We start from the raw sequence: 21,958 nt of genomic DNA on the forward strand, positions 1-21,958 counted from the left end.
TTTTTTTTTTTTATGATGAAAACAATAAAAATTTTATATTGAAAAAAAAAAAAAGGAAGACAAGAAGGAAGGAGGAGGGAGGGGAGGTGAGGGGAGGGGAAGGAAGGAAGACAAGAAGGAGAGAAGGAAGGAGGGAGGGGAGAGGATGGGGAAGGAAGGAAGGAAAGAAGGAAGGAAGACAAGAAGGAAGGAGGAGGGAGGAGGGAGGAGAGGGGATGGAAGGAAGGGGAAGGGGAGGGCAGGGAAGGGAAGGGAGAGGGGAGAGAGGGGGAAAGGAAGGGAGGGGAGTATAAATAATAATATGAAACAAGATAGAAAAAATACTATTTGTGAGTTGGAAAGTCAGCTGATCTGGACAGACCAATCCGTTCTTTGCTCTTGACGACAAGACTCTTCCTCACGAGTGACAATTTGTGATTATCCCCTTGGAAACCCTGCCATTTCCACAAGGGTCCGTGGTTTGATTGATTTAAAATATTTATATGTTAGAAGATAGTCCCCTGGGCTTACTTATGATTCTGCTCCACATCCTCCTTTTCCTATTATATTGTAAATGCACCCCTGGCAGACCCCACTTACCCACCACCGCTGCCCCCGTTTTTGCTGATGTGAGTGCGTGGTTCACTGGATGCCAACTTGAGGAGTTCGCTCCACTCCCGCTCCCACTCTTCTTCCGTGTAAACCAGTCCTGACTAAGAGAGAAAGAAAACATAGTTGGAGGAAGAGGACGACGACGAAGAAGAAGAAGCCCATACAAGGTAGCAGAGATGCCTTCATGGTTTGTGTATTTCTTGGGAGGAGAAGGTGCAGATGGAAGAAGGCTATCCCATCCTGAGGGGTTTTCAACCAGGACAACTTTAAGATGGGTGGACTTCAACTCCCAGAATTCCCCAGCCAGCTAAGCTGGCTGGGGAATTCTGGGAGTTGAAGTCCACCCATCTTAAAGTTGCCCTGGTTGAAAAAAAATGCCCTGCTCCAACCTGCAGAACTTCAAGGGATCCCCAAATCAGATGTTTGTGTCAAAATTCACATTTATACTCAGAGAATATGAACAGTGGCCGCAGATGGGTTCCATCCCCCTCCCATTGTTTCTTGGAATAAGGAAAACAGGCCACCAGAGAAGAAAGGAAGAACCTGGATAGGAAAAACCTGCTTTGATGTTGGGAGAGACGATGTACTCAAAGAGCAGTCTTATAATGTCTTCCAGATTTCTCTGGGATAGTTGAGAACATCTGTGCTCCAAGGGAAGTAAATACCACAATGGAAGACCTTTGTCTCCATCCACTTTCCACTCAGCCCAAAAAACCAGAAAAGGGTTCCATGAAAGCCCCTTTCAGAAGAAGAAAAGACTCCGGGATGCTCCCGGCACACAACCTCTTTATTTTGGTGGGTCTGCTGCCACCTCCACCTTCTCTTCAGAGCTTCCCTTTCAGCCCCACTCCTCATCATGGCGTAAAGTGCTTTCCGTAAGACGAGGTCTCGGTCGTGAAAGCCCCACATCCCTACAAATGAAAGAAAGGCTGGGTTAGGAATCTAAAGAATCCTAGATTTATAAGGTTGGAAAGAAACTTTGAGCTCTTCAACTACCCCCTCCCAAGAAATAAACCAAAACAGAAAAGAATACAAGCAGCCAGTGTGATAAGAATGGAATAAAATGGAATAAAATGGAATGGAATGGAACAGAACGGAAGGGAACAGAACAGAACAGAACAGAACAGAACAGAACAGAACAGAACAGAGTAGAGCAGAGCAGAGCAGAGCAGAGCAGAACAGAACAGAACAGAACAGAACAGAACAGAACAGAACAAGCCAAGGAGATGTTGACACCTACCCAAAGAAGCCGCGTGCAAGAGGCAGTTTCCATCACCGGTTGTGGCCAATGGAAGAAGACGCTTGCAGCTGGTGCACACCGTTGACCACCAGTTGAGACGACCTAGGAAAAGTTCAACCATCAGTACAAGAAAGGTGTGAAGGAATCTTGGAGAAGATAATGAAGGATCTATTAAGGGGAGGGGAAGGAAGGAGAGAAGAGAGATACTTGGAGAAGAGATTAGTCAATAAACTCTATCCTCAGGTTGATAGCTGCATTCAGCTTCCAGTTCTGAAGTTACTCATTGAGAAACTTCACTAACTACCACCAGAAGAAAATATCTGTAGCTAAGGATTGAATTATGGGGTCCTTGGTGCTCTCTGAATTCGGTTTGGTTTTCTTGCAGACATTTCATTACCCAGGTAGGTACCATCAGTGCACTGATGTTGTTGCCTAGTTGGGTAATGCAACACCTGCAAGAAAACAACCAAACTCGTAGAGCACCAAGGACCCCACACTTCACATAACTTCTAGACTAATTATTTGATTCCTAATTTGCCTAATCCACCTGAAGACTGCACTATTGAATTCAGAAATTCAGGAGCTTTACACCAGGTCAGCTACAACCACACAAAGCCAATCAGACGTCAGTCTTTTAATCTAACAAGAACGGGAGTTTTCTGCAGACCTGTAAAAGTGGTGCATCACTGGTAAATCTCCACACTAATAGCTGAATTTGTGAAAAGCCCTTGATAATCTCCACACGCACCCAGTAAGCAGCAGCTGGTGCCCGCTTCCTCGCCCGACTACTCTGATTAAATCTAAATTAGGAGTTCACTCGGGAAGCGTCTTTCTAAGTGTGCTGGGCCGCCGTTGGGAGCGATAAAATTAGAAGTAACATGTTCTCATTTTTACGCCTTTCTTGGGGGCTTTGAGAAGCAACCGCTCATCATCTGCTCCGTGCAGGAACCGCAGCGCAAAAGGCTCGTCAGAGGACAGTACAGGTACGTCAACTTACAACCGTTTATTTAGTGACCATTCAAAGTTACAATAGCACTGAAAAAAGTGACTTGGGACCGTTTTTCACACTATCGACCCTTGCAGTATCTCCGTGGTCACGTGATCAAAATTCAGGCGCTTGGCAAGTGGTTCATATTTATGACGGCTGCAATGTCCCGGGGGGGGGAGGGTGTCAGGCGATCCCCTTTTTGCGACCTTCTGACCAGCAAAGTCAATGGGGAAGCCAGAATCACTTAACAACTGTTTTACTAGCTTATCAACCAGAGTGATTCACTGAACCGCTGTGGCAAAAAAGGTGGTAAGCCGAGGCCTGGCCCTATTCCCTTCTCTGTGCCCAGCTAGACCGACCCAAATGCATCCTTCGAACATACTGAGCCCAAAGCTGCTCTGCTAATCTCCCCTAAAAGCCTCTTTCTCTGAAGGCAGCATTAGAGGGGGAAGCAGCCGAGACCTCCAGGCAGAGAATTTACGTTTATTCATAAGGACCACGGAAAGCTAAGTCACACGTAAAGCTCAGCCACGTCTTCAGTGGACTGCAGAAATTGTGCAGTTAAAGAAACAACCGCTTTTGCATTCCTCGGGACATCATTATGTAAGGGGGGGAGCAGACCATCCTTCTCTGGATCGTCTTCCATTATTCATGGTTTTAGAGAGGCTTATCCCAGCCCTCCCACACATTGCTGTCTTATTAGATTAAAACCATCTTTTCTTTGGCCTCCACTTGAACTTAAGAGCTTCATCTCTCTGATCATTTTAATCACTTTTTCAGGCATTTCCTAGCCCTTTTACAACCTTTCCGAGACCAAATGGCCAAGTGGGCATCTGGCTTTCATTCCTGATTGAAGTAATCCATTTCAGCGATCCTGGGCTGAACAGAGGGATCCGAGAAGCCCTCGAAGCAGCCCAAGGCTATCTCACCCGCTTGTTCCAAAGCGACCATGGTGGCCTGCTCAATCAGGTCCCGCTCAACGAAGCTCCTGAAGTCTTCACTGTAAACACTGAGGTCAGGAAGCTGGAAGGTGTAGATGGGCATCTCCAGAGAGAAATGGTCATTGTTACATTCGGTGGCCACGTGAGAGCGAGCGAGCGAGACAATGGCGGAACTGGCATGAGAGATTCCTCTAGAAAGCCTCTTCTCTAAACAAGGGAAGAAAGGATGAGGAGAGGGCGTGAGACGCAGCCTGAAGATGTTCCCTACATAAGTCATTAAACATTTGCAAGAAAATAACAAAGCTCAGAGAATACCAAGGACCCCACAGTCCTCCTCCTCTTCCCTCCCCAGTTCTTCTTCTCTTTCTCCTCTACTTCTCCTCCTCCTCCTCCTCCTCTCCTATTTCTCCTCCTCATTCCCTAGTTATTTGTATGTATTTTCATGTTGTTTATGATCATGACTATCACTATTACTTCTATGTACACTGAGAGCTTCTGCACTGGAGACAAATTCCTTGTGTGTCCAACCATACTTGGCCAATAAAGAATTCTATTCTATTCTAGTTCTCCTCCTCCTCCTCCTCCTCCTCCTCCTCTTTCCCTACTTATTCTTCTCCTCCTCCTCTTCCTCCTCCTCCTCTTCCTCTTCTCCTCTGCAAACTCCACTCTCTTCTAGCACTGATGATGTTACCTAGTTGGGTAATGAAACATCTGCAAGAAAACAACCAAGCTCAGAGAGCATCAAGGACCTCACAGTCCTTCCTCCTCCTCCTCCTCCTCCTCCTCCTCTTCTACCCTATATTCACTCAATTACATATTACACAAATCCTGTCTGCAACGGAAAACTAAAACAAACAAACAAAAAGAAACCTTTGCTCTCACATGATTTTAAAAGCTGGCTAAGAATTGGAATATCCCAGGGGATAAAACTTTCAGAGATCACTATCACCCAGTAATCATGGGAAAGGACAATAGGAAGAGTCAACCTAAGATCATCACAGCTACACTTTCCATCGGTTCCCTGATTTATCTTCAGCTGGTATAAAACTTTTTTCTCTCCAGCTAGTGTAAAACTTTTGTCTTTCCCCAGTTCATGATACATCTTTAATAATTATACTCTTTGAATAACGGTCATCTACAGGCACCCTTGACAGAACCACCAAAGATGGAATGAAGTCAATGAAGTTAATCTTTAATCTTGGGAAGATAAGAGAAGAACAGACAAGCCTGAATCTCAGCAGCTTGGCCAGATGTGAAAACTAGGATGACATTCATCCAAAGGGGCTCCAGAAGGCAGATGCTACCTGGGTTTTGAGGCAGCTCAAATGATTATCTATACCAAGGGATCAACGGAGAGAGCCTGTGGCAGACCCAGAGGATGACACTGTTTTATTGACTGCCAAATAAATCCTGGTTTTGGAATTGTCTGTAGCCTCTGTGCAATAAGCTCCACGGCCTAAAGACAGTGATCCTTCTCAATTAAGCCCACACATTCATAGGGTGTAGGAGTATTGACCAAGAAAATCTCCCATAGGAACCATCTTTCTAAGCTCAGTATGATTTTAATTTCTGCTACTAGTTGCCATGGACATTTCAAATGAATGAAGTGAAATTATTTTTTTTTTCATTTACTGGGGATATTTTATTCTATTTTTGTTGTTTTGTTAAATACAGGGAGTTCTTTCTGGAACATACAAAACTGAGAGATAAATAAATGAAGTCCTCCCCAGAGTGTGCAAATACTCTTTGTGGAGTCAACACTTTCTGAAAGAACCAACCCTGAGGATGCCATGCTAATCAGGAACATGTGTGTAACAACAAGGGGGCTGAAACAGGAAAGCATTGTGAGTCCAGCCTCCTTCGCCTTCCCTTCATGGGGGAATCATGAAAAGAGGTTAGTGGCCAGTCTACATGACATAAAATGACAGGGGCATGAAAGGAGCCCCTTCAGCATCCCGTGATGTGACTGGCTGGTCCTTTCAACCCAGAAGGGGCTTGGCAGGTGCCTCCGACATGAATGTAGCAGTAGCAGCCAATCTACATTGGATAAGTTACCCAAGCACCTGTGTGTGGAGATGTTTCTGGAAGAACCACAAGGCCAAGTCAAGGGAAGTTCTTGAGGTCCACCCAGCACCTTGAATCGCCTCCAGAAACATCTCAACAATCCATACAGTGATTGCAAAACAGCTGTTAGAGGACTATAGCAACCCTGGTTGGCTAATAAACAGACCAGCTGAAGTTTTGGAGTGCTTTTCAGAGGCAACCCTTGCAAAAAACACTGCAGCAATCACTTTACCTTGGGAGATGTCCTCCTGTCTAGGAAAGGATAGCCGCTCACTCTTGTTCACCTGTTGGGAAAGTTCTTTATCTGGCTTTTGCTGCGGCTGCGGCTTGGGATACCTTCCTTCGTTGAACACTTGGGGCAGGTTGGCTGTATGCACCTGCCTGAGCTGTTCATAGTCACTCAAAGCAGCAGTGAAGTCCCAGTTTTTGCCTAAAAACACAGAAAGGGAGGCAGGGTTGACTTCCACAGTGTATGGCCGAGCTGATGTCTGTGAATAGGAGCAGCAGACAGCCACTGTTTCAGATTCACTAAACTGAAGTAAGAGGTATCAAAGTAAACATTGGCAGAGATCTTCCCTGTCTGTGACCCTCTTGGAAGCAACAGTTGGGCTTTGGAGAAGCAGGACCGGAAGAGGATTGATACATTTGGACTTTGGGGCTGGAGAAGACACCAGCCAATGGATCATTGAACACATCAACATAGATGTTGACACAAAGGTCCAGGCTCAAATTATCCTGCTTTGGACACATAATGTGAAGACCCAACTTGGTGGAGAAGGCTCTGATGCTGGGAAAGATGTTGGTCTATCGGGTGAGGAACAGCACCGCATAGCAGAATGTTAAGAGTGATTAAAATGGAGCACACATCAAGTTATTTTGCTCTCCTCGAAATCAGCAAGGATGAGCCAGTGAACTTGGCAACTTTAAGACTGGTGGGCTTCAACTCTCAGAAGGGCTGGCTGAGGAATTCTAGGAGTTGAAGTCTACAAGCAGTGGTGGGATCCAGCCGGTTCGCACCACTTCGGCAGAACCAGTAGCTAATTTTTTGTTGCCCAGGCCCAGAATGGACTTCTGGAAGCAGCATCCACACAGGGAACCGGTTGTCCGCATATTTGAATCCCACCACTGTCTACAAGGCTTAAATTACCAAGTTTGGAGACCCCTGAACTAAACTATGGGAGGAAAAATGAAAGAAAGCTGTTTCATAGTTGATCTATGGAACGGAGTAATCTACAGTGAGGGCCATCAACCTGAATAGCTTTAAAAGGAAAGTGAACCAGCAACTGACAGGCGCTGCCCATTCAACTTTGCGGGTCTAAATTATCTTCAATAAGAGAGGCTGTAACACTCTGGATGGGTCATGCTTTATCCATGTTCTGGCCACCCCAGGAAGGAAATGACCACCCGGTGACCTCTTAGCTTTCATCTCTCTAGTTGGGTACCCTGGACTATTGTACTTGATCAACAGAAAGCATAAATGTCAATACAGTTAAATAGCCAAATAACCAAACAAAATGTCATGGTATATTTAATTATGATCCAGCTTTAAACAACTCAAATATTTAGAGTGCTAGCTCTGCCAGAGATAGTACATGTTGGTTCATAAAATATTTAAAATGGTCAAATAATAGAATTTAGTGAGAATTTTGGATGAGTCTAGTGATCAAGGTTTGAATAGCAATATAGAATGCTTAAATAGCCTTCAAAGAAAGGCATATTTTATTAAACAGATCTCTGCAAGGAGAATGTTTTCCAGAATAGAGACAATAAAGCACAATGTATGTTTGAACAAGCTGCATTTATTTCATTCACTCAGGATTGCATTCTAACGTATAATATATAACCTCAATTTATAACCAGTTCATTGCCTTTACATTGTTATATTCTTAGACAAAAAAAACCCCTTTAATTCTTGCTCTTGAATGCTGGTGAATTATCACATCAGACCCTTATTATTTTTCAATGCACTGTTAATAAATAACATGCTAAAGTATTCATTATATCATCCTCCCGTAATTGTTCACATCTAAACCGCCTTTTCATTCCCCAGCCTATTCTGAACACCAATATCCACGCGCTGGGAAGGCAGAACACGACAAAAAGGGCAGAGCTAAAACTGTGGCAATTAAATGTTATCAAATGATTTTAAAAAAACGCGCACACAAGGATAACTGAACTAAAATAAGGACATAACCATTCTGGAGGAAGGATCGCATTTTCTAATTCCAAAACTGTTCTACAACAAAAAGGCAAATTTGAGGAATTTGGGGAAAAATGAAGGAGGAGGAGGAGGAGGAGGAGGGAGGGAGGGAGGGAGGGAGGAAGGAAGGAAGGAAGGAAGGAAGGAAGGAAGGAAGGAAGGAAGGAAGGAAGGAAGGAAGGAAGGAAGGAAGGAAGGAAGGAAGGAAGGAAGTCCTCTTAGGAGCCTATCTGAAGGCAGAAATTACTTTTATATATTTTATCTCACAATTGGCTTCTATGCATGGAAAAGCCACAGGAACAGTAGCGCCTTTATTTTGATGCCTGCAAAACTGTTGTCTCCAAGCAATAATTCAAGCAGCAGCATCAGTTGGTAGAACAATAATATCCTGCTGTTAAGAGTTTCAAGAGATCAACCTTGGCCAGCTTTTCAAAAAAAAGGGAAAAAAACCAGAAAAAAATGCCATGAGTAATTTTTAGCTTTTTTCAGCAGAACATGATTAGTGGTTTTTATCAAAGCAGAATGCATTTAATTTTCTTCCATTGAAACGGGGCGTCGTTAACAGCAGAAGGACGAGCGCGCATAGCCCTCTTTCAGAGGACAGCCAGAAATTACCAGCCTGCCCGGCCACGTGCCCTTCTGAGCAGCCTCTCCGCAAATTGGCTGACAATGAGGCAGGCCTCCAAGCTGACATTTCGTTGAAATGGCACCACGGTCAAAAGCCGGCTGACGTCAAGCAGTTAAGTTGCTTTTCTCCAAACCACTGTTATTTAAATGTTACCTTCGTTTGGATTCACAACCATCTTGACCGACCATTCCAATTTCTTCCAAAACACACACACACACACACAAGCGCACGGACAACTGAAGAACCATGCTTTTCTATCTGGCCCTCTTAAAGGTTACATTTAACACTATTCATGTAACGGCAAAGATAAAATATGGTCTCTCACTTATTGTTTATAGGAAATAAGACTTTTATTTCAATCCACCACACTGGGAACCGTAACGGGGAGCGTGTTACGCACCAGCTAAAAAGAGAGGAGAGTAGCCTTTCTCATAAATGACAATTTAGCCCAAAAAGATAACCAAAAAAGCTGGGAAGAAGCATTTCAAATCAGAATAATGCAGAATAACGGAGGTGGAAAGGACCTTAGAGCTCAAGCAGAAAGCTCTATACCATTTCAGGCAAATGGCTGTCCAACTTCTTCTTAAAAGCCTCCAGTGATGGTGCACCCACAATCTCTGGAGGCAAGCCGTTCCACTGGTTAATTGAAAATTAAATTAAAATTAATTTAATAAAAATTAAATCATTGAAAGAGAGCCTGCTCAGATCAACAAACTAATGTGGGTAGGTTGCAAATTCATGCTGCAGTTTCCAAGGTTTCTACCCTTGATCCCAGTCTTAAAGAGACCTTCCTGGCATTTCTTGTTTCTTGATCTTGCTCAGCTCGTACAAGGGGAGGAATTTGATGCTATGTATGTTGGCCAACGATGGACTCCTCCCTTGTAAACACAGGTTGTTGAAAAGCATGCAGAGAGGGATTCTCTCCGGATGGCTAATCCCGAGATGGTCCTTCCACTGCTCTCATGTGAATCTCTCCATGGTTTGTACAAGTGCGTGACAAATCTCACCTCCTTTGGATTTGGCAATCTATCAAGCTGGAGGTGGGTGAGAATTATTCCATAAAACAGGTGGCAGATTGTTCTTTTACAGATGGCTTAATACAAAAAAGAAAAAAGAAAGAACAAGCATATAGTTCGCTGACTTTATATAAATGCGCTCTTTTGGTCACCTGAAGGTGATTTTTTTCATGAAACGGTGCAGAGGTACTTGTGTGTCCAAAGAAGGGGCAAGTGACATCCTGTGTGTGATGTGGCATCCTTGTGTGAATGGCGTGAGTTATGTATTTTATGCATGTGACAGCCTTGTGGCTTGTTCCAGATGTCACTGTATGAATGTGTAAAGGAATGCTGGGAGGACCTCCTCCCATTCCATTTTATTTTATTTTATTTTATTTTATTTTATTATTTTATTTTATATTTTATTTTATTTTATTTTATTTTATTTTATTTTATTTTATTTTATTATTTTATTCTATTCTATTCTATTCTATTCTATTCTACATTCTATTCTATTCCACTCTATTCTATTCTTTAAAATTGTAGCAAAACAATGGATCTACCATCCTTTGTAGCATCTCCTCACCACTTCTTCTGCTTTGTTACATAAATCTATATACCACCAAAATTTTCATTTCTGTAACCTTTAACTGAACAAACAGCGCATTGTAGGGCAAGATTTTTGCACAATCAACCCAAGTTGTGAAAAGCATAACGCTGCCATACATCAAAAACATCTCAGAAATAACCAACGGATTATCATAACCACATGACATCACTGTAGCACACAAACCAACCAACTCCTTCAGGGTATCCCCAACATTTCCAGTGAAGGCAGCACATTAGATGTTCTGCCATGCTTGAAGGCATTTGGAATCCGGTAAGGAAATATCCCAGAAAGGACGACTCAAGAGGTCATGGGTTGTCTAGTAAGGTTTAAAGGTGAAATTTAGAGAGTTGCATATTCTATATTTCGGAGTTCATATCCTGCAACACATGCAAAGGGAACAGAAGGAAACCCCACCCTGCCTGAGGGATTCTGGGAGTTGGAAGTCCACAAATCTTAAAGTTGCCAAGGTTGGGGACCCCTGCTGTGGATGATGTTCCATAAAGGTGTTCTTACCTTCCAACAAATCTCTGGCTAGACCAGGCTCTGCCCCCGTGGACTGAACGAAGTCTGAGAGGACAGCATCCATATCAAGAGTCATGGGATCATGTAGGGCAGCTGCTAACTGGGCAGCAGAAGAAGGAAAGTTACAAGATGTCCATCTACCAAGAGGGAGAAAGAAGATCCCAGATAAATCACCTATTGGAGCGTATGTGTAGTCAGCTTTCTGAAACAGAATCCCTAAAAACTCAACATGGAGATTTGAACTATGCTTTATTCTATCTATTTATACAAATTTAGTTTAAACATAATCCGATATCTAAGGAGGACTTTGCATGACTGTCTTTGAATCTTCCATAGCTAGGTCAGTCAAGAACCTCAGTTCTGCACTCATTACGCCTATTCTCAACATTTGTGTCAGCCAAGCTCTTGGGTGAAAAAATAAACTGGAAAAATACATTTCCACCATTGATGTCTATACCCAAGATGAGAGCTTGGGGGGAAAAAAGACCAATCGTATCAGTGGAAGTCAAGAAATCAAGGCATGTTTGATTTCCTTTTTTTTTTTTTACAAGTTTGTATTGTCCTTTCTTCCCTGAACACTCCTTGGGTTCTTCAGGCAATCAACTCTTCTTAAAGATTCCAAAATCTGTTTAATTGTAAGGCCCCAGGTTTTCCTTTAAACAATTAGCCTTAAAATTGATACTGTCCAGATGTAAACTTATTTTTGAGCACTAAAAGTCCATAAGGACAACACAATTCAACACCTGCTGTTGTTTCAATACACAGCCTTTTCTGGCAGTATATTGCCTGTGTTTTTAAACTGAACTAGAAACTAATATTACAAGTTTCAGGGTATGAATTCTTCAGTTCTTGTTTCACAGGCCATAAATGGACTAGGAAACTGATTTTCTAGCCTTAATCCCAAACAATGCAGGGATATAACACCCCGCTCTTGGATACTTGTCGCAGGAGTTACTAATCTCCCCTCAGTGGAGCCTCAACATAGATATAATTGTTGTTATTTTTTTAAACTCACAACACTACTGGCTTCTACAGCCACTAAACCTAGGTCCTGCTCACATGTTTACAATAATTATTTCTTTGGTGCATCCGTGCCTAGATTCGGCATCTTCTTGCTGCATTTCACTCTCTTCCACTTCCTTTGTGATGTGATGATCACCACCAGATTCCTTTTCCTCCTTTACAATAGAGCTACTAGTCTTCTTGGTGTGATTTCTTCCATAACGTTCCTCGGGCACCACCGGAGATGTGTGTTTGGCCAGAGACGGCACATACACCAGGTTCCTACAAAGCTGAGTCAAGGAATCTCTTTTGATGGTGATTATGATTGCAACCATCAGGACAACAGAGAAAGCAATTCCCAACCTAATTCCCAAACTGGTGCTCCTCATTTTAAAGAAGGGAACTGCTGGTCCTCATGGACTCTTTTCAGTTGATAGCATGGTCTTGAGGACGAAGTCCAGAGGACGAGGTTATGTTCACATAATTGTTGCATTTCCTGAGGTACCATAGCCTTTTCACTGTTGCATCACAATCAAGTGGAGATCAAGATGGCCTGTTAGGTCAGTGATGAGTAATACAACCTTTTGGCTTCCCTACCAAGAAATGTGTTTTATTAAAGGTTTTACGAAGTCAAGAGACCTCCAAGTTTCAACTAGCTGTTTTCTTGGAAGCTTCGTCCTGATATCTAAAGGTATTTCAAGATCTGCTGTTTTGCAGAGGCAGCTACAGAGGATGGAGTGTGTAGTTATTCAAATTGCAGGAATGTATCCCCTCGATTTTTGCAAGCATCACCCATTTTGGAGCATAATTTTGCTCCCAAAATCATGAGAGCTGGGCATTTAATCTTCACTGGATGAGTATTGCATATGGGGTGAGAGAAACTTTAAGATGAGGTTGCACCAGCCACATGAAAAATAAGCAGAACTCATCTCTCACAAGAAGTAACCAGACATCCACCTGAAAGGGTCTGTCATGCCTCCGTCGGAGCCTGAATCTGCGGAGGAAAATGAGCTGGAATGGGACCCTATGGAGGTCGAGGGAGAGGTGTCTGTGGTTTCAGAGGAATGTGGGTAAGAGCAGGCCGAGGCAGGCCAGGGCCCTTCAGGATTGGGACAGGAGGAACAGGAGAGACAGAGTTCAGGCGATAAGCAAGGGCCACCCCACCTGATCCTAGCGCACGGAGGCAGGCTCAACTACTCGGAAGGAGAGCGTCCCGCCCCTCTCCACAAGGCACACCTGGAGACTGAGATTTAAGGAGATGCTGTGGGGAGAGGCTTTTGTCGGGAACAAATGCTGATTCTTTGTGGAGTTTTGTGTGTGTTGTTGCTGATCTCTTGTTCTGTGACTTCTGCTTGGAAACCCGGAAACTCTGACCATTGGACTGGCTGACAACGTTGCTTGGATGCTCAAAGATCTCGGACTATATTTTGGCTTCCCTTTTGAAACTGCTCAGGCAAGCGTGTATTCACACAGACTCATTAGGTTTATGATGTATGTGTCATTCCTTGTTATCTCCGTGGCCTTGAGTAAATTCCTCTCCTAATCAGACTGTATGTGAAACTACTTGCAGCCTGAGGTGGCTGAAGGTGTGTCTTCCTTTGTTTGGAGGCTTGCCAGAAATGTGGGAGCATTTGGGGAAAATTTGGAGCAATTAAAGGGCGGTTTGCATTGCCAGCTGGCTGCATTGCCTCTGGGCTGTGCCCTGGGTCATCACAGGGTCATTCCACCTTGTTTTATGTACAGGTATTCTTAACAACAGTTCATTTAGTGACTGTTTGAAGTTACAATGGCACTGAAAAAAATGACTTATGACTTGTTTTCACACTTATGACCATTGCAGCATTCCCAAGATCACGGGATTTACACTCTGACGCTTGCCAACTGACTCACACTTATGATGGCTGTTAAGTGTCCCGGGGGTCACGTGATCCCCTTATGTGACTTCCTGACAAGCAAAGCCAGATTCATTTAACAACTGGGTTACTAACTTAACCATGTAGTGATTCCCTTAACAAGTGTGGCAAGAAAGGCCGTAAAATGGGAAAAAACTCACTTCACACGTTTCACTTAGCGACAAAAATGTGGGGCTCAAAAGTCATAAGTGAAGGACTAGCTGTATTTATTTATCACATTGATAAACCACCCATCTTTCCAAAGGGACTCTGGATGACTAATCCTAGACCGGGGTGGGGAACCTTGGCTCTTTTATGACTTGTGGACTTCAACTCTCAGAATTCCTGAGCCAGCCAATTCTGGGAGTTGAAGTCCACAAGTCATGAAGGGGCCATAATTCCCCATGCTGGCTCAGGAATTCTGGGAGTTGAAGTCCACCAGTCATCAAGGGGCCATAGTTCCCCCATGTGGCTCAGGAATTCTGGGAATTGAAGTCCACAAGTCATAAAAGAGTCAAGGTTCCCCACTCCTGTCCTAGACTAACCTATTGGACTTGACTCTCAGCTGTCAGACTTGACTCTCTTAAATGGAGAACGGGAAAGAAGAACCGTCAACTCCTCACTGGACTCACTTTCAGCAGACTGGAAGGAAAGCTTCGGCGTTGTGCGTCAGACGGTGGAGAAGCTAGTTCATTTTTATCACAGGAAGCCATGCGAGTAAGTTGTGACTCCTGAGAAATCTGTAAGGAAAAAGAAGCTGGGTTAAAAATAACATTCTGGAATCAGGGACACGTATTGGCACCAAAGGAAAAACCACGTTCATCCTGCCTATCGCACCACTCCCGACTCCCGATCCCCTTTTGCGACCTTCTGACAAGCAAAGTCAAGGGGAAAGCCAAATTCATTTAACAACCATATTACTAATTTAAGAACTGCAGGGATTCATTTAAGAACTGTAACAAGAAAGGTCGTAAAATGGGGCCAAATTCGCCGAACAATTACCATGCTTAGCCACAGAAATTTTGGGCTCCATTGTAAAGTCGAGAACTACCTAGAACAGATTATAACTTTAGAGAGATTGGAATATATTTGTACTGCTGTAAGGAATATCAGAAGCCACGTCTATTTTTTTGTCTTTTTTTTCCCACAGTCTGGGGAATTCTGGGAATTGAAGTCCACTCATCTCCTAGTTGCTGAGATTGAAAAATACTGTTTTAAAGCCAACAGGTTTTAATCCAGGTTCCTGGATTATATCCACAGGTACTGCTCATCTTCCGGGTTAAAAAAAAATATCTAAAGAACGCCGCTTTTATCTCTGTTAAATTTCATTCTCTTCTTTTTCTGTCCAATTTCTATTTTTCTATGGCATTCACTATTCCATCCATTTCATCTGCATTTTCCCGCTTCTTCGGGGCCTTCAGTTACTGCCATTATCGGCAAAAGCCAAATAAATAACAAAAGTAATTCAGTTTGCATTTTATGGCAAGGCTGAGCACAAAAGGTCTGGAGAAATAGCAGTCAGAGGAAAAAAGCACCAATATTTTCTCTTCTCTTTTCAGGGCTAGAATGAAAGAAAAGAATCTGCCTGCGGGGCACATTTGGGAAGACACAGCACTGGCAGAGGGTGGACAAATGAATGCACGGGAAAACTTTGAAGAAAACTGTATAATATTCACATGCTGAGATTTTCTGCAGTCATCACTATCTATTCATATATATCTGTGTACGTATATATATTTATATTCCCATGGAATTCTTAGTTCCCCATAAAGGAGAATTACTGTGACTGTGAAGAACTTCTCTTGCTAAAATAATTAATATTGAGAGCTGCTATTTATGTTCCCATATAATGCAATGTGCTGCGTTAAGGAAAACAGATAAAAGCCTTTTTTATTTTATTCTTTTAAGGAGCGAAATAAAATGGCTTTAATTGAGTACTTCAGATGTTCTCATAATGGGAAAGCTTCTTTTTTAAAAAAATAAACCAGTGAGAAATGAGATACTAAAGAACAATTTAGTTTATCTTAAATCATTGTGGGGTTTTTTTAAAAAAACACACACGAGGTAATAGAACTTCCACTGCAATAACTTGGTTTATCCGGCTTAATAATACTAGTTAAACTTATGATAATTACATGTCCTGGACTCTTTATAGATGGAAAATGCAGATTATACATTCAAATTATATGGCTTTCACTAAAGCAATAAAATGAAATGAATAATTGCAGATATTTTGTACAAACATGACTGATAACAACTTTCAGCTTGCAATAACACAGATTTGTTATAATCAATGTTATACCCAGAGGAGATAAAAGAGTAAGTGGACTCCTATTAATCAGCATTTAATAAATGAAATTTCTTCAAAGACTACCATGAAAACAATTCCACAATTATAATGAGCTAAAACAAAGAAGCTATTAGGAATTTCATAACAAGTTATTAATTTGTTTTGCCCATATTTCTTCTGATATGATGGGCAAGAGATTGGAACAGAAAGGAAAACACACCATTTCTGTTGTCCTTATTACAACTCATGCATTTCTGCATGCCATGATCAATCTATGATAATAAAGAATGTGATGATGAATTTCATGTCCATGTGGAAACAAACCTAGGTTTATCACAATAGGTATAAAAATAGCTGCCACACACATTCATAATATCTCGTGAAGCTAAATGGGTGCTCTAGAGCAGGGATCTCCCAAACTTGCAACTTTTAAGACTTGTGGACTTCAATTCCCAGAATTCCCCATGCAATGGCTGGCTCCAGAGCATCCAAAATATGATAAAAACGCTCTTTGTGATCAAGAGTTCTCATTGTATTTGGGGTACTCTAGAATTGTCCAGCATGAATTAAGAGTTATTCTCTTGACGTCTTTTCCAGTCATGGAAACAAACGTTCAGCATTCCCCTCTACCTTGGAAGGCAAGAAATATTTTGCTAAATGGGGGGGGGGGAGTACACACCCTGGAAAAATCTGCATTGCATCACATCCTCAAGTATAAATCCCTAGAGAGAACTGAGTGACACTTAAGGGAGAGGATTGACTGCAGCATTCATTTCAAATAGAAATTGGGGCATATCCTCCTTTGAATGTTCGGATCTGTTTTAAAACAGGAGTGGTTTTAATGTAGCTGTTTTAGAAATGTTATCCCTGTTTGAAAAGTACAGATAGTCCCCAACATACAACCACGATTTGAGCCCAAATTTCTGTTGTCAAGGGAGACAGTTAAGTGGGTTTTGCCTCATTTTACAGCCTTTCTTGCCACCGTTCTTAAGCGAATCACTGCAGTTTTTAAGTTAGCAAGCCGGTTGTTAAGTGACTCAGCCTTCCCCATTGACTTTGCTTGTCAGAAGCTTACAAAAAGGGATCCCATGATCTCAGGAAGCTGTGACCGTCATAAATATGAGTCAGTTGTCAAGCTTCTGAATTTTGATCACATGGTCACGGGGATGCTGCAAAGGACGTAAGTCTGAAAAATGGCCATAACTCACTTTTTCCCAATGCCACTGTAACTCTGAACGGTCACTAAATGAACTACCTATATTGGTAGACTCTATTGCCATCATGTCTTAAGGACAGTCAGACTTGGAAGATGAGGAGAGTGGAGAGATGGTTAAGTAAAGCCTAGGATTCAACACTCAAAACCAACTATTTGCTTAACAATAAATGTAGCCCTTGACTTACAGTCATTTGTTTAGGGACTGCTTGAAATTACAGCAGCACTGAAAAAAGTGACTTATGACAGGTCCTCATGTTTATGACTCTCACAGTTCCCCACCATCATGGGATCAAAATTTGGGTACTTGGAACCTGGCATGTATTTAGGACAGTCGCGGGGTCTGGGGTCACGCGATCTGCACCCAGGACCTTCCCAGCAGGCTTTGGACAAACAAAGTCAATGGGACCACATGATCCACCTAGCAACTGCAGTGATTTGTTTAACGACCGTGGCAAAAAAGGTCGCAAAATTGGGTGTGTCTTGCATAACAACGGCCACGCTTAGCCACAGAAATTCTGGTCCCTATTGAGGTCATAAATTGAGGACTCTCTACTAAGAAATTGCTTCTCTTTGTAAATATTTTGAGTCTTTGGTACATTATTGTCGGTCCCTTGAGGTTGACCATCACTTTCTGGGGTGACTCCAGAGAAAGTGGAACCATTCTTGATTAAGAGAGAATCTAGCAGTAAAATAATCTTGCAAGGATCTTGCTTGCCTTCCCTCCCTCTCGGACCCCAACACAGGGACAACATTAAAACATAAATAGCAGAGATACTGGAAGCGATTCAAAGAACGTGCAGGATGCTTTTTTCTTTTTGAAAAAAAAGCACTAATGAAAGATGCCTTAGATAAACCCTCTATTGTGGTCCTAAATGTAGTCACTGAGGAAGACAAAACAGCTACTGAAAAGGGGAAAAACTAGGAGATTGAAGGAAGCCAGAATTCAATGAAGTCATTATGCATTCAGGAACAAGCCCACAGTCATTGCAGTCGTTGTTGTGACATATTATTTATTTAAATCAACAATGAGGGGGGAAACATATTTTTGTAAGATAAAGAAGAATAAAAAGATGGGCGGAAGGGGAAGATCACTGATCGGTCCAAGGTCTACTTTAGAGTTTCTCAACATTGGTGATGTTAAGATGGGAGGGGGTGTGTGTGTGTTTTTGTGAGGCAAGGGGCTGTGCAAAACTACTAGCCATCTCCAACTTTACAACATTATAGGCTAAGCTCTAATTGCTTGCCTGGGAATAACAGGGAACTATTTGGCCACTGTTAGTAAAAATGTTCCTTCTCAGTCTTCAAGCTGTTAGAAATACACCTTTAATTATCAGTTTCCCGTTTCCCGTTTCCCTCTCTTCACCACAGTCCTTCATCCTACTGCTTTGGTCACAGTTTTATTTGGCAAGATTGCTAAATTTATTTCAGATTTCCCTCTGGTGGCCAGCATCTGGGGACTTTGCCTCTCCAGAAGAGCCCAATGGAGCCCCATTGACATCACAAGCAAGTACAAAAAAAAGGAGCTGGCCAAAGAGACAACAAGTGGCACCTTTGTGGGTCAGCTTTGGCAACTGTGATCGTGACAACCTGAATCAGAAATTCAGGAGGGAATAAAAGTGCATACCAATCTCTTTTCCATGCTGTATTATTGCCAGAATATCTCTTGACCTCGGTATCAAATAAGTGAGATGTCTCCTTTCTTCCTGATGTGTGGTTTGTGTGTGTGTGTGTTTTTAATAGCTCAGGTTTAGAAGGGGTGTTTCCTAAAGCATCTATATCAGGGATGTCCAACTTGGTCACTTTAAGACCTCTGGACTTCAACTCCCAGAATTCCCCAGGCAACCATGCTGGCTGGGGAATTCTGGGAGTTGAAGTCCACAAGTCTTAAAGGGGCCAAGGTTGGACACCCCTGATCTACATGAGCTTCCATAGCAACTGCTTAATTATTCCTCCAGAAATACATGCTCCTTAGTTGCAATCACTGCACACATTGTGTCAAGAGCCGCATCAAGATGCAACATTGAATATAGCCAGCCATGTTTGGTATCCTTGCATCTTTATTGCTAACATTCTCTGGTTTTCAGCTTCAATCGCTTGAGAAGCAGAGGAAAATGCAAGCAAGAATTATGTTATTAACAGCATTGTGCAGCCATGAATTCCACAGAATTCCTGGGAATTGAAAAATGGGGCTCATATTCCCCCCTTCTCTCCCGCCCTCCTTTCCTCCCTCTCTCTCATCTCTTTCTCTCATCTCTCTTTCTCTCCCTCTCTCTTGCAATGTGCATTTGAATTCCGTAATTTTCCAGGGCTGGACAGATTTTAGGGGAAATCGCTCTTAGTCTCTCTGAGCATGTATTGATTTTCTTTTGACTAAGTGCATAGTATTCCCTTCTCTGGAGGTTGGGTCCCCCCCACCCCACCCCTTAGAAGTGTGTGCTTTTTTTTTTTTTTTGATTGATCATCCTCAGCTCCTTTTTCCTCTCTTGTTCAAGAGCAAATGACTATTGATGGAATATTCCAGAAAGTGCTTTGCTCCAATGGAGAAAGTAATTGCCACCGTAGTTATGTCTTTAGACTCCCGTTTACTTTGGGGATGGGCTTTCATTTAAAAACTTGCATGTGGCTCTCGTTTCTGAGTATCATTTTGATCCCGTGCAGCCATCCGGTCTTTGCTGCCTCTGGCTACTACTGGGGAGAGCCCGTCTCTGAAATCCTGCACCAATTTTCCAGTCAAGGGACTGGGGAGTCTGAATGAATATGGAGCACATTTTAACTTGGGATAAAGTTGTTCTGTATTATCTTCCTGGATGTCCAGGGAGAAGGTCCCAAGCGGAACAGTCTTTGTTGCTAAGTCTCCTTTGATCTTTCTGTTGCTTTAGATGTCCCTCGTTTTTTTTTCCCAGATGGGGTTCTTCAATTGGGAGAGATTTCCTAAGTTCCTTTGTTTGCAATTTACCTTTAAAAACTTTTCACGAGGTCAGGTTCCGAGCGCCTTGCTTTTACAGGCCAGAATAAAGTCAAGAGGGGAAAATTACAGGATGGCTGAGATTTGTTCCTTGTTTTTAATTCATTCCCCCCTCCCCCAAAAAATATTGTTTTTGCTTCTTTTTGAATTAAAAAAGCAAAACCCTCCTAAATCATGAAATATTTGGTAGGTATGGTGCTTTTTCCTCTGGAACTGAGGGGTATTTAAAGAGAACTGTCCAGCAATGATGGCTGATTAATTTTCTGTATAATTTTTGGAAAGTGGTTCTTCAGTAGCCTAAGAAGCGCCAACATCTGAACTTGAAAAAAGGAATGTAGATCTACTACTGCTACTAGGTTGCATGTTGATGCACTTACAACAGTTCATTTAGTGACCATTCAAAGTTACAACAGTTACTTGAAAAAGTTACTTGTGGCCATTTTTCACACGTACAACCATTGAAACATCCCTGTTGATCAAAACTCAGATGATTGACAACTGGCTCATGTTTATGACGATTGCAGCATCCTGAGGTCGCGGGATCCCCTTTTGCAACTGTCCGACAAGCAAAAGTCGATGGGAAACCAAGATTCACTTAACAACCCATGTTACTGACTTGACAATTGTCGTCATAAGTCAAGGGCTACCTGCATTTACTTCCATTTTCTTTTCTACGTATCCATCGTTGCATTTATTTGGGGATGTCTTCTTCCCCTGTCAGGCTGAATTGGGTGCAATACATGAGCTGCTCTGGCGGCTTTGCTCCAGTGCCATTGGCACATGAAATGGACCTTCCTCCTCAAGACGCTCATCCACCCTAGAGTGAAGAAGCTCTGATCCATCAGTGCAATGGTACAGGGGAGCGGGGGAGACCTTGGGCCAAGGGATGCCGACAAGGAAACAGTCAGATAAGAGACAGTATACCCCAGAGCTGTATCACAGGTGGGGTGAGATGCTCAGAAGGGACCCTCCCTAGTTTCACTATCAGTATCACCTATGACAACCATCCATGTATTAACTTTGCAACGTGCACTAACTCCTTAGCACCTGGTACTAAAAGCCATTTTTTAATCAACCAGAAGATATGCAACCAAGAAAATGAAGGGCAAAAACGACAAGCCAAGAAACACCATCTGCTTATATGCTGAAGGGCTGTTTCGGCCAGAAGGATAGTCTAACAAGCTTTTCTGCAAATACAAAGATTCTCTGCAGCTGAAACACCTGTGCATCGGCATCCTAAAGTGAAGGAATCTTCTCAAACTTAGAACAGGGATCTCCAGCCTTGGGAACTTTGAGACTTGTGGACTTCAATTCCCAGTATTCCTTAGCCAGCCAGCCAGCCAGCCAGAGACCCCTGCCTTAAAAGACCACATACTGCAAAGCTAATTTGTTTGATGTTAATTACCCCTCTCTTTTTCTTCTAGAGTTCAAATACAAATTGTAGGGGATATGTAGGTTTTATTTTTATTTTACGGTATACTCATTAATATTTTAGATTTATCATCCAGGGAACAACTTTATTAACACAGCAATAGAGCAATGAATGTTATATTCTATGACTGATTCTGCTAGTTGTCAATATATTATTGCATTTATTTGTTTCACTCTGTTTTTGTTCTTGTAAATTTTTGCCTGCCATTGACCAAATAAGTATTGTTTGATTGATTGAGAGTTCAAATAAGCCTCTTCCTTTTTTGCACAGACTTCAGTACAGAAGCTAAACAAAACAACCAAAGGAAAACCACACTGTCCACACACACATACAAATTGCTCATCTTCAGGTAACACTTTGTAAATATTTGTGAAACGTTTTA

At 42.4% G+C, this 21,958-nt stretch overlaps 1 protein-coding gene across 1 annotated transcript in view; it reads right to left on the reverse strand.

The window, feature by feature from the left end:
* The window catches only part of OTUD7A (OTU deubiquitinase 7A), a 22,161-nt gene extending 9,991 nt beyond the window's left edge, over positions 1-12,170 (reverse strand). Inside the window, exons 1-7 of the mRNA XM_015811000.2 lie at positions 11,875-12,170; positions 10,771-10,916; positions 6,057-6,254; positions 3,749-3,967; positions 1,832-1,933; positions 1,375-1,502; positions 580-692 (exon numbers count right to left, since the gene is read on the reverse strand). Of these exons, the coding sequence (XP_015666486.2) occupies positions 580-692; positions 1,375-1,502; positions 1,832-1,933; positions 3,749-3,967; positions 6,057-6,254; positions 10,771-10,916; positions 11,875-12,170 (1,202 nt within the window). The remainder of the gene's footprint in view (positions 1-579; positions 693-1,374; positions 1,503-1,831; positions 1,934-3,748; positions 3,968-6,056; positions 6,255-10,770; positions 10,917-11,874) is intronic.
* Positions 12,171-21,958: the final 9,788 nt, after the last annotated feature.

This window comes from Protobothrops mucrosquamatus, unplaced genomic scaffold, assembly GCF_001527695.2.
Source record: "Protobothrops mucrosquamatus isolate PMUCROS unplaced genomic scaffold, P.Mucros_1.0 scaffold27, whole genome shotgun sequence".
NCBI classification, from domain to species: Eukaryota; Metazoa; Chordata; class Lepidosauria; order Squamata; family Viperidae; genus Protobothrops; species Protobothrops mucrosquamatus.